Below are 13,261 nucleotides of genomic sequence, written 5' to 3'. Positions count from 1 at the left end.
TAAATAATGTTTCTGTCAGCCTGTTATCAGTAAGTTCAGTTTTGTCATGTGAATAGCTAGTGTTCTGTACATCCTATGGCCATGTTCTTGCCATGAGTAGCTGCACAAATATGCCTTCTTTATGTTGGTTTTATTCACATGCCATTATATGCTTTATATTGAGTTAACAGAGCTTGCAAACATGTCTACTTGTCGCTGTTTTTGCCATGTTCACTAAATTCCACTAAGTCTGTGAATCTGTTATCACTAGATGACCCGGTTGCGCCCATACAATAATAGGGTTAAACTTGGATTGTAGAAAGTATTAGTTTCCCTTTTAGGTCTTCTAGGATATTGATTGACGATTATATATAGGGCAATGTAAATGGATTCCTTTGGTCACAAGTGAACTTCCTAGGCTATTTAGGTAGTTTAGTAGACTGAACATGATGACCAAAGAGTCCAGTGCCAAAAGCTAACAGATTTTTAGAGTGAAGCTATACACATAGAACTTCATAGGCTAATTGCTTAGTTTAGTAGACTGAACATGATGCTCAGAGGGCGTGCACGGTGAGACCCAAGCGCTTGTAGTTGCGCTTGAAAGCGAAGGCATATATTTCTCTTTCCTTCATATTAGCTGCGGGGAAGAAGCCTGCCCAGCCTCTAGTAATTTTTGCCCTATTGTTGACTCCTTTGATTAGACGGGCTTTGATGCAGGGATTTCCATCTCTAGATTTTATTAGCAAGTCATAAAGCTTTGGGTCAATACAGCGGCAGAGATATTTCTTGGTAAAACTGACCAAGGAATACTGCAAATGAAAGGTAACAACAGTGAGAAAAGAAATATTGGAAATGAAAGGTAACAACAACGAGAAAAGAAATATTGGAAATGAAAGGTAACAACACTAAGAAGAATGTTATATACAATTGCAGGTGATGTGTATAGGGTATTGGCATTCTTTGAGTGGAAAACGTGTGAGCCGCTTCTTGTATAGCCTCATTTGTTTCCCCATATGCAATGACTATCAAAGCTTAGAAAGTAGATAGTGCCTGGTGCCCCTATTCAATGGTATATAAAATGGTTGGTGTAAGCATATGCATGTACTGGTATTAGTAGAGCAAATGAAAACATTGTTTGATCGTACGGGTTATGTAATCCTTGTGTTCAGCCTTCTTTGGTTTATGGATTTAGTTGTAGGCGTTGTATGATGATAATCATGAAGAGGGTTTGAAAGATTAGTATGAATAGGCAGGCAAATAAAATTAGGTATAATAGCATGACAACGGTAATGGTAGACGGTTTTGTACCATGCAATGTGTGCTCCTTTTTTTTCTTGGCTTTCATGCGACGGTGCGAAGGGCCTACAGAGTTATAAACAGTAAGAGGTTTTAAAGGTGAGTATAAGCACTAGGTTTTAAAAAGTAAATCTGTCGTGGTGTGCTTACCAGCATCATTACCGATGTTGATAAAAGTTGGTTTGTAGGCTCTGTTGTTAGGCTGAGGAAGCGATTCGGAAGACCCGCTATCATCACCACTGCAAATTTCATTATAGATTTCTGCAAGGAAATGCCGCAGTTGTTATTCTGGTTAACTATGGCCTTTCTTAATTCTATGTGATAGTCCTTGACATAAAGACAACTCAAATCAAAATAAAGCTGGGTAAATACTTTCAAAGCATCCAGATGGTGTGCACAAGGACATCAATACAAAAGGTGATATAAAATAATAAGAAATTTTAGGTTCATTTATGTTATTCCAAGCTAAAATGTCCCAGCCAAAGAGTAGCTGTACCAGCAGAATAAACATACCAGGTTTTTTTGGAACAAAGCAGTAAAGTGCCCATGGCCACGAAGCCACAAGAACAAATGACCAAACACAGTGCCGCTATTTGTACAGTCGCTATTGCTACAATAGAATGAGAATTTTTTTCTTAATGTTCTTTCTCTTGATGAAAAAACATGATGTTTGCATTATAGAATAAGATGAAACGATGATAAATTAGTTGTAGCCCAACTGAGCATAGAGATTCATGCAGAGATATTGTGTAGTTTCCAGACCAGTAGGCAGCCGACCAAGTGTCCGGTTGTACCTCCTCGGTGAATCCAGACCTTGGGCAGGTAGTCAATGGACACCCTTGGCATATGCCGTTGGTGGCCTCGATCTCAAAAAGTCCAGTGCATTCACCTGTGTCTAGAGAGACACGACACTGTCGGACATATGCAACAGCGTGTAGGTACCAAAGGCATGACAGGGAAAGTTCAGAAGACCTCACGCTGTAACGTCAGCTAAGCGACTTTCTACTGAGGAACAAAACTACAAAGTGGTGTTGTGACAACCTGGGTTCTGGGTTTTGGTAAATGAATCAGCAAGGGTCTAATCATAAGCTAACATTCTTTATAGGTTCTGGTACTGACCTCAAAAAGAAAAAACTGGAAATTTTACTTATGCGTAGTATAGTGCCTGGCCATCATTTTTTTGCATCAAATATCACATAATCCTATAAATACATATATCAAAAAATTCTTCTAATACTCTAGTAACATAATCTAATAATTAACATATTAACTACACTATTGCTTGAAGGGTCCAATCAAAAGCTCCTAATTATTTTAGTCTGCCAGGCAATCTCTGTGTTGCAATCTTCAAGCATATTTTGTAACCAACTTAATTATTCATTGATAATGAGGAAGAAGAACTACCTGAGCAGCTGAGAGGATGGCTTGTATAGACTAAAATCCAATCTTGTATAGTGAGGGGATATTCAGCATACATGGCCACTGAACCTACAATGCCATTGATCTGTTGTGATGCGGTTCCTGAAATTTATGATGCGATATAACTAATTTTGAGTAGTAGGCAACCACACCATAACTGAATCTATCAGCAAGCAAAAGTCACATTCCAATTTTGAAGTAAGCATGCAAGTTCCAAGTTAAATGCAAACATACAGTATGAACTGGAGAGAATAGATCTCAATGGATTAAATAAGCAATGGATACAAAATATGTACTCTCAGGCAGAACTTATTTAGAAACTTAATAACTAAACTATATGTGTAAGCTTGTAATCTCTCCCATATACTGAAAAGGAAAGACTGCTAGTAAAAGAGCCAACAAGACAACCAATATGCCCAAGCTCCAGAGAAGGAAATAAGCAAATACACTGCCAAAGCAAAGAAAAATGGCAGGAAAAAAAGAATAATCGACCTAAAGAGATTGTAGGAAAAAAATAGTCGCAAATCATTTGTCCTTTCTGAGTTGAATTACTCCTTCCAAAGCAAATGGTCAAGCTGGCTGTAGGAAGGAACACCCAAAAACATGGCAAGAAAAGGGCATCAGTAAAATGAGAAAAATGTATCTATATGAATAATAAGAAGGAGTTGATGGGAGGGAGAAGCATACCTAGCAGAATTTCGCACCGACATGTTAGGTTTTGTTGGGACGGACACCGAGTCGAGCACTGGAATAAATTGTACACGGACCTGCAAGCACCATTGAGTACAATTTCACAACCAAATCAAAAGTACACAGGAGGGGCACGGTAGGGAAGCAAGGGAATGGAGGAAGGAGCTCAAGGGGAAGATGCGACCATAAAGTGAAGAGGGAGTCCGGCGGTGTATCCTCTTCTCCTCCCCTGCTGCTCCTCGATGGTGCGCCCCTCCTACGCTGGTGACCGACGGGAGTGGCCGGTGGGCATCGGTGGCAGGGCTGAGCCATCTTCCTCACTGGCTCTGTCTTCCCCATCTTCCTCGGTGTTGACCACTCAGCTAGCTCCAGAGAGAAATAGATACATAAACTGCAAGAAATAGATACAAAAACTACAACACTTATCAATAAATATATGAGTTTAGAGGGAAGCAGTAAGCCCTCGCTGTTAAGAGATCATGGAGATATAAATATGAGCTTGCTTGTAAATATGTGATAACAATTCAATTGCATGAAGCCGAGCAAATCATTTTTAGGACATAAATCTTTGATCTGGCTAGTACCAAAATTGGCTGGTAATTTACCCTTGTCATCACAAAAAGTACATGTAGTACCTGACATGAAAAAGTAAAAAGAGAGGGAATTAATCACACTAATAAAACCACACATCAATAAAAAAGAGGGAATTACGTGCAATATTATCGATGTAAGTCAAGGTGCACATGAAGGTTGTAATTAATAGCATCAGTACAGAAGAAATAAAAGAACACCAAATTAGACATTACTGAAGTGAACATAGAAATTGGCAGCAAAACATAAGAGGATAAAACTTTGAACATGTTGATCTGCAAATGTCTATAGCTTGCAAATACATCAATGAAAGGCAGCGCGCAATCTAATGATACAAACCTGGCTAAAGTTAGTAGAGTCAAAGTGCCTAAACCTGAAAGAAAATAGTGGCACCACAAAATGCCTCTAAACCACCTGTTGGCTAGATTTATTTTAGACGGTGGAGCATACAACCCCTACAAACTGAAACAAAAAATAATAAGCATGAGAATGACAAACAATGCAAATAAAAAAACTGTTCATTCGGTAGCAAACCCACAACGCATGGCAAGTCAGGTGAAATATATAAATGGAAATGATAAAAAGGCAACCATCCATATATTTAGATACAAATAAGGGCATATCCAAGCATTACATGCATGACAACCTCAAATCCATGGGGTCCGTTTGGTTAGATCAGAATGAGCAAAAATGGAAACAGTGGCAAACATTCAGCACAAGGGAAAAATGTTTTGCATCTACACAATGATGAAGAAAGGCAATGAGCCAAATTAGTGCATCTACTACATATTTGACTCACTCTAAATAGGAGCAGCAGAAAGGAAGAGTTTTGCATATAATATTCATAAATGTAGTTTTTACTCATTATCCATTTGCAACAGAGACAGCTTAATAATTTGATTTCCTGGTAGACAAACAATTACAAGATGTGAAATTAGTATGCTGACACAAATGACATATTAAAAATACCAATAAATTTAGAAAAATGGATGGTGAATGACTAAATTGACCAAACCAAATAAGGTCCAGATACTACAGGTAATAACTAATCACTTGACTAATTGCAGGTAATGCATAATCGAACTACAGAAATGGCATGTACAGGCAGCCACCAAGATCTGTAATGTAGTCATAAACCTGCACATTAAAAGGCTGATATTGCTCTTATTCATTATTGCCTCATACAACAGATCCGACAACCTATAGCTCAGCTGGTGCTGTCCAAGGCGGAGAAAATGACGACCACCCGATCAGGTGCGTGCACAGCACGGGAATCCTCTTGCTCGGTCGAGGCATCAATTACTGCCGTGTACTACCACATCTCTAAGCTGCAGCACAAAAATCACTCCTACTCAGAAGGAAACAGAAGCGCTGATGGGTGATGAAAGAATTTCGTCTGTAGATACTAATTAGATTAGGAAGCAATGGAAGTACGACCCAAAGCGTCTGTAGATACTAATTAGACCAGGAAGCAAGGGAAGTACAAACCAGAGCATAACTGCAGACGTGAGGCAGAGCCTGATGAAGCCGTCGAGGCTGGCGAACGCCTTGCGTGAGAACCCCGTCCAAGCCTCCGGGAAGGAGCTGTCGACGACGTACACGAACTGAGTCATGTTGATGAGTCACCAGGAGGCGTTGCCGACCATGGCCGTGCCCAGGAGGCTGCGGCCGAGCCTGGCCACGACGACCCAGTTGAGTAGCGCGTGCACGCCAACCGCGGCGCCTGCAACTCTCGCTGCCTCCCGAGAAAGATCCGCCAGGCTGCGTCGGGGCGGATGCGGACGCGCGTCGGGACGGGCGGCCTGCGGTGGCGGCGTGCTCCTCCGTCAGTCTGGGAAGCCTCCATGACCACCCCTACCGCCGGGTGACCTGCGCGCGAGCAATGGGAAGGCGAGGAGGAGGAAGAGGCGAGGCGGTGGAGGAGTAGCAGTCGGCGGCGAGGCTCCTAGGCGGAGAAGGAGGAGGAGGTGGGAGGGAGCATGGCGGCGGCTGAGGGAAGGAGGAGGGAGCGGCGTGGGGGTTGTGGATTGGGACTAGGGTTCGCGTGTGCCGCCCTTAGCCAACAGAAACAGCCCACCCTCTGTCAACCTTCACGTAGCATCCAAAGAAACCCAGCCTCTGGTCGCTGGCCCCCACGGTCTCATGACCCCACCCGTCATCCTCTGCTGAAGCGGCCAAGGACGTGAAAAAAAAACGACGGCTGGGCAGATGCCAGTGGCCAAAAAAAAACACTGTCGCTCCACCAGTAATTTGACGGGCGGACAAAAACTTCTTGCGCGCTCGATGCCTCGAGTTACGCGGGTAGTCTAGGAGGCTTTATATGTTAGATTTGCATTCTTGCCATGATGTTTTGAGCATGTTCTATTGTTTTCTAGCAGTAGCTCAGTGTTCATGTTTTGTAGTGCTTGACATGTACATGCTTGACATGCCCTGTGATGTCACGAAATTTTCCTGTAGCATATACTTTTGTTGTCTCAAAGTATGCATCATGAATCTGTTTTCAGCCTTGCTCTGTTTTTCACAAAGTCTGAGAATCTATTATGACTTGCTTACTTGTCTTGATGATTGCCATTGATCTAGGAGTTATATGGAGATGCTTAGTAATCATGTTTTGCCATGCTTAACCTTTAATCTAATGTCATGCTTTTGTTTTTCATGATCTTTCACTTTAGCATGCTTGTTTCATGCATCCAACATGTCAATATGTTATTCCTGCTCACATGTATGCCCTGTTTTTCACTAAGTCATGATCTGTGTTATGAAGTTGCTTCTTGCATTGATCATATTGGTTAACGTTGATGCCTATGAACCTGAACCTTGATGTCATTTCAAGTATGTAATCTGTACTTGAAATGCATATCATGGTTGTGTCAATCTTTTTCTTGTAGCATGTTGTTTTGATGCTTGCGATATGCCTAGTTGCTGTTTTGGACAGCTTGTCCTTTAAACTTGTTTCATGTATATGTGTTGAACCGTTGCTCCGTTTCGAGCATGATCTATATGAAACTTGCTTGGTTTTGCATGTAGTTTCATCATGCTAGGTCGCATCCATGTTTTGAAGTGTTTGTGATTGTGTTTGTAAGCATTTTGCATTAATGCAATGTTTAACTTGTTTTGCTCATATCTTCTAGGCCGTAGCTCCGAATTAAATGAAATTTATATGTAACTTGACTAGAAAGATGCGTAGATCATCATGGTGCACTTTAAATTGATTTTTAACAACTTCAACATAATTTGTTATTCAGATATGGACCAATTTCGAAATTTGCGTATGGGGAGTTTCCGGAAGTGTTATGTGTTGATTCCGGCCTCATTTAAACTTGCTTTGATGTGTTGCTCTTGTATGCATCATCTTTTGCCATGAGTAGCATCATATAGCCTTGTCATGCATCATACTTGGTTGAGTATCATGCCATGTTATGGGTTGTGTGCTTACCGTGTTGTTTGCTTCTTTCCGGTGTTGCTTCTTCTTGATAGTTCCGGTAACGTTGCGATTGTGAGGATTCGTTTGACTACGTGGGTTCGTCTTCTTCACGCACTCGATCTTCTTCCTAGCAGGATTTCAGGCAAGATGACCGTCACCTTGGATCTCACTACTATCTTTGCTATGCTAGTTGTCTCGATGCTATCGCTATGTCGCGCTACCTACCACTTGTTTATCAAGCCTCCCAAATTGTCATTATAGCCTCTAACCTTTTCCACCATCCTAGCAAACCATTGTTCGGCTATGTTACCACTTTGCTCAGCCCCTCTTATAGCGTTGTTAGTTGCAGGTGCAGTTGCAGGTTGTTCCATGTTGGGACATTGATATCATGGGATATCACAATATCTCCTATTTAATTAATGCATCTATATACTTGGTAAAGGGTGGAAGGCTCGGCCTTTTGCCTGGTGTTTCATTCCAGTCTTGCCGCCCTAGTTTCCGTCACACCGGTGTTATGTTGCTTGATTTTGCATCCCTGACACGATGTGGGTTTATGGCCCCCTCTTGACAGTTCACTTTGAATAAAACTCTTCTAGGAAGGCTCAACATTGGTTTTACCATTTTCCTAATAACAACTAAAACTTGCATAGGGACCGGCTAGCTCCCGAGGATTCTTAATCAACCCCTCGGGCAATGCTCCTCATGTGTGTTGGTCCAAACTAGAGCACCGTGCGGGGCCGCCCCAGGGCAACCTGGGTTATTTTGGCACCTGTACGCGTCGCTCATCCGTCGTGGCCTGAGACGAGATACACGCGGCTCCTATCAGGGTGTCGGCATGTCAAGAGGTCTTGCTAGACTTGTTTTACCATTGTCGAAATGTCTTGTGCACCAGGATTCCGAGTCTGATTGGAGGGTCCCGCAATGGAGGATTGTCTCCGCGTATCGTGAGCTTGTCATGGGCTAAGTTGGGACACCCCTACAGGGTTTAAACTTTCGAGGGCCATGCCCGCAGTTATGTGACAGATGGGAATTCTTAATATCCGGTTGTAGAGAACTTGACACCAGATTCGAATTGAAATACACCAACCGCGTGCGTAACCGTGACAGTCTCTTTTCGACGAGGTTTGGGAAGAGAACACAATGGGGTTATGTTTGAACGTAAGTAGTTCAGGATCACTTGTTGATCATTACTAGTTTGCGACGGTTTGCGTAGTTTCTCATCTTGTTCTTGTATTCGTAAGTTAGCCACCGTACAATGCTTAGCCGCTTGCTGCAACCTCACCACTTATCCATTCCTTACCCATTAAGCTTTGCTAGTCTTGATACCCATGGTAATGGGATTGCTGAGTCCTCGTGGCTCACAGATTACTAAAACAATAGTTGCAGGTACAGGTTATGCGATGATCATGATGTGAGAGTGATGTTTACTTGTTTGGGAATTCTTCTTCTTCGTCGTCGATCTTGGGATAGGTTCCTGGTCGGCAGCCTGGGCTAGCAGGGGTGGATGTCGTTTGAGTTTCTATTTGTGTTTCATCCGTAGTCGGATGTTGGTCTAATGTATGATGTTTAATGTATTCTTGTGGCATTGTATGCCCTTTGTATGTATCCCCATCTATTATGTAATGGTACGATGTAATGATATCCACCTTGCAAAAGCGTTTCCATAAGCGGCTCTATCCTTGATGGGACCTTCGAGTTCCTCTCGGATAGGATCGCATATTGGGGATGACAATACTTTAGAGTGAAGAATATGACATTAAATTCACCAGATATAATCTCATCAAATAGTGCAATAGATATGGCAGTATAAGGACGTGAGAAATGAGTAATTCATTTCTTCATGATTAGCTTGCGTCCTTTCAAGCACTCTCAGGTCTCTAGCAATTTCTTCAGACGTTTAAGTTCGTCTGGAGACCTGACTCTGCATAAGAGATTAGTTCTTTTTCTTCACCACCCACATCTGGAGGGGCATCAAAGAGTTCATCATTCTGCGAGCTCCATAAGAGAATGGTGGCATTGATGCCACTGCACTTCGTTTCACAAAAGAGGGGTTAGAGATTGCATATGAATAAGCAGAGAAATTCTTCGAGGACTTATGAACATAATGATTTGAAGAATAATTCACATGTTCATGATTCTTAGATTTTTCCTGCAATACAGAAGCATTAGCACGATGATGCTCATATGAGGAATTTGATGCACGTGAGGACTTTGGTCCATATGAAGATTTTGGTCCATATGAAGAGTTTGATCTGGGGTTCCTGTTCTTCACAGGTGGTGTCATGAGGACATTCACCTGAAGACTTTCAAGGCACCTCTTGGGAACCCAGATTTTCTTCATAGGAGGACCGTTCCTCCAGTTAGTTCCAACATATCTGGCAAATACCTCACCATTCTGATTCTTGAACAGTTTATAGTTGGAGTCAAATGACTCATCAGGTGAATATGAAGATTCACATGTAAAGCAAGATAAAGTGGATGGATCTATGGGAGATCCTTTTGCAGCAACCTATGTGGTTTTGTGGTACTGCTCAGGTTTCTAGTAGGACCCATCAGCATTGAGTTTCCTCTCAAATGCAATACTCTCTTTCCTAGGGTCCCGTTGAGGATCTGCTTCTTAAGCACATCATAAAGAGCCTGATGCCCTTTGAGGCTTTTGTACATGCCTGTCAGATACAATTCCTTCAACCCTGCATTTTCGTTAGTGACACTTGTGGTATCCTCAGAAGACGAATTTGTGACCACTTAAATAGTTGAAGAATTTGCAGCAATAGAAGCATTTGAACTTTCAGGTGAGGAATTAGCAGATTCACGTTCAATGCATTTGAAATATGGTGGAATGAATTCTTCCTGAGCGTAACTGATCTGTTGAGAAAGCAAAGAATCATTTTCCCTTTGAAGATTATCATGACTCACCCTTAGTTTCTCAAGATCTTGCTTTCTTTGAAGAAATTCATAAGAAAGCTTCTCATGATCGGGTAAGAGTGTTTCATGACGACCTTGAAGGTTATCAAACTTAGACTGTAGTCATTGAAGATTATCAGTCAGGGTTTGAGATCGATTCATTTCCACACCCAACCGGTCATCGCTTTTGTCTAGCAAATTTTGAATCCTTTCCAAAGCTATTTGTTGTTTAGTGGCAATACTAGCAAGCTTGGAATAGCTAGGTTTGAGGTTTTCATCAGATTCATCTTTACTAGATTCAGATGAGGGATATTTGAGTACCTTCGCACCTTTTGCCAAGAAGCAATAGGTGGGAGCGAAGTCATCGTTGCCATCGTCAGCTGTGTTGGTGTTGCCATGTTCCTCAGTATTGAAGATGGACTTGCTGACGAAAGTAGTAACGAGAGCTAGGCTCGTCACACCAGAGACTGACTCTTCAGATTCCTCCTCTTCCTCATTTTCCTCAGATTCAACTTCAGAGTCTATTTCCTTGCCAATGAATGCCCAAGCCTTTCTGGAACTGCTCTTCTTCTGAGAAGAATACTTTGAAGATTTCGATGATGAGGACTTTGAAGATTTCTTCTTTTCCTTCGAGTCATCAGAACTGTCATCCTTGTACTTCTTCTTCTTTGATTCCTTTAGCCACTGAGGACAATCAGCCATGTAGTGTGCAGGCTTTTTGCATTTGTGGCAAGTCCTTTTGTTGTAATCACGGGATGAAGAATCTTATCTCAAGTCATCACTTCTTCAAGATTTTCCAAAACGGCCACATCTTGATAACTTCTGGAATTTCCTCATGAGCATTGCTAGCTCCTAGCTTAGTTCCTTAGGATCACCAAGGCTGCTACCAGGATCTTCCCCTTCAGATGAGGATACTGCCTTGGCCTTCAGTGCACATGATCTTCCATAGCTTGGCCCGTAGAGGTCTCTCTTCTCAGCTTGTTGGAATTCATGAGTGTTCAGCCTCTCAAGGATATCAGCAGGATCTAGTGACTTGTAGTCTCCATGTTCTTGAATCATTAGTGCTAGTGTATCGAATGAGGAATCAAGTGATCTCAGCAATTTCTTCACCACCTCGTGGTCGGTGATGTCAGTGGCACCAAGTGCTTGAAGATCATTGGAGATGTCAGTGAGGCAATCGAAGGTTTGCTGAACATTTTCGTTGTCGAGTATTTTGAAGCGGTTGAAGAGATTGCGAAGAACATCAACTCAAGAATCACGTTGGGTTGAGATTCCTTCGTTGACATTGGACAACCTATCCTAGATAAGCTTGTCAGACTCCAAAGCACCCACTCTGCCATACTGTCCTTTTCTCAGCTGGCCACATATGATATTATTCGCTTGAGAATCGAGTTGCTTGAATCTCTTCACATCAGCAGCATTCATGGAAGGAGTGATGGAGGGAACGCCATTTTCCACAATGTACCAGAGATCATCGTCAATTGCCTCAAGATGCATGCGCATCTTGTTCTTCTAGTAATGGTAGTCTGTCCCATCGAATGTAGGACACCCAGCCGAAACCTTGATCATTCCTGCAGTCGACATAACTAAAACTCGAGGTGGTCAAAACAAAATCACACAGAACTAGGGAGTACCTTGCTCTGATACCAATTGAAAGTGCATTATATCGAGGGGGGTGAATAGGCAATTTTTACAAATTCGTCACTCAAGAAATTCTACTTGAGGAATTTGCTAAGTGACGAACTACAAGCAGCGGATAAAGTACTCACGTGCATGCATAACAAGACAGTAGCATAGTCATCATGATGAAATGAAACATACACACAACACATGTAGCGTGTAAACAGGATAAGCAGGTAGAAGACAAGGTGACTGAAGAATTAGGATTGAGGAAATTGTGGAAGTCTTCAGCAAAAGTCTTCAAATAGTAACTATCAATTTCATCAACACCTGAGCGAGGAAATGAAAGGTTTGAGGAAATAGAACTAATAGCTTGGTGAAGACAATGATTTGGTAGACCAGTTCCAACTGATGTGACTGTTGTACGTCTAGTTGGAGCGGCTTGGTATTTAAACCAAAGGACACACTATCGGTGCAACAAACCCTGGGTCTGTTGCCCAGACTGTGCACAGGCACAGGAACAAGGTTGAAGCACCAACCCAAGTCAGAGTACAAGAAACCAAGAGCATCAAAGGGCTAACATGCAGATCAGAGGGATCAAGACCAAGCCAGAGAAGCAAGATATCATCGAGAGAAAGGCCTCCTTTGCCGGGTAGGCGAGCCCGGCAAGGGGCGAGGCCACCCCCAGAAGCTGACAACCAAGGCATCCCGACAGGGCATGCCGGGACTCATGGAGGAAAAACCGCCTCACCAACCACTCCACCATGACCCACGTCGTCGACCAGTGCGGTGTCAAGCCGTAGAGTGACTAAGGGGCGGCCTCTCCCTACCGGAAAAACCCAAAGATGACACCTGTCCCGCAACGCGTCAAGCGAATAGGCGCGGAGCTGGCAAGATAACCCGGCAAGCCTTGCCGGGCAACCAACGATGTGACGTTAAGCGGTGCATTTAATGCGCCCTGTCAGCCTGCAGAGTTAGGTATGATAGCACTGTTGCTATCTTATCAGTGCGTAATGACTACTTTGCCATTGTGGTAACCCCTTGATCTATAAAAGGAGGCCCGTGGCAACCGTAGAAAGGGTTAGAAGGTTGGACAACTCACACCCCCGTACGCTCGTGGCTACTGCCGCCCTGAGGCAACCCCTGCCAGGCAAGTGTACTATGCTCCACCACCACCTTTCCACCATCAATCCACCAAAGCAGGAGTAGGGTTTTACGCCTCACGGCGGCCCGAACCTGGGTAAAATTGCGTGTGTGATCTCTGCCGTGCTGCCCCACGCTCGTCTGCTCTTTGTGCAACGCGACTCCCCCCTGCCGAACCAGCAAGGGGCCTCCTGG

At 43.0% G+C, this 13,261-nt stretch overlaps 1 protein-coding gene across 1 annotated transcript; it reads right to left on the bottom strand.

The window, feature by feature from the left end:
• Positions 1 to 268: 268 nt before the first annotated feature.
• Positions 269 to 5,122, bottom strand: LOC120962880 (uncharacterized). Its single transcript, XM_073496488.1, has 11 exons — positions 5,113 to 5,122; positions 4,315 to 4,430; positions 3,569 to 3,775; positions 3,382 to 3,461; positions 3,187 to 3,273; positions 2,680 to 2,796; positions 2,038 to 2,170; positions 1,789 to 1,885; positions 1,426 to 1,536; positions 1,288 to 1,341; positions 269 to 788 (listed from the first exon to the last, which is right to left on the bottom strand). Exons 3-10 carry the CDS (start codon positions 3,721 to 3,723, stop codon positions 1,321 to 1,323), a joined length of 801 nt encoding a protein of 266 aa, XP_073352589.1. The 5' UTR covers positions 3,724 to 3,775; positions 4,315 to 4,430; positions 5,113 to 5,122; the 3' UTR covers positions 269 to 788; positions 1,288 to 1,320.
• Between the last annotated feature and the right edge of the window lie 8,139 nt (positions 5,123 to 13,261).

Source organism: Aegilops tauschii, chromosome 4 (genome assembly GCF_002575655.3).
Source record: "Aegilops tauschii subsp. strangulata cultivar AL8/78 chromosome 4, Aet v6.0, whole genome shotgun sequence".
Lineage (NCBI taxonomy): Eukaryota > Viridiplantae > Streptophyta > Magnoliopsida > Poales > Poaceae > Aegilops > Aegilops tauschii.
The sequence above is the reverse complement of the archived record's forward strand: the minus strand, read 5'-3'. Positions and strand labels throughout refer to the sequence as shown.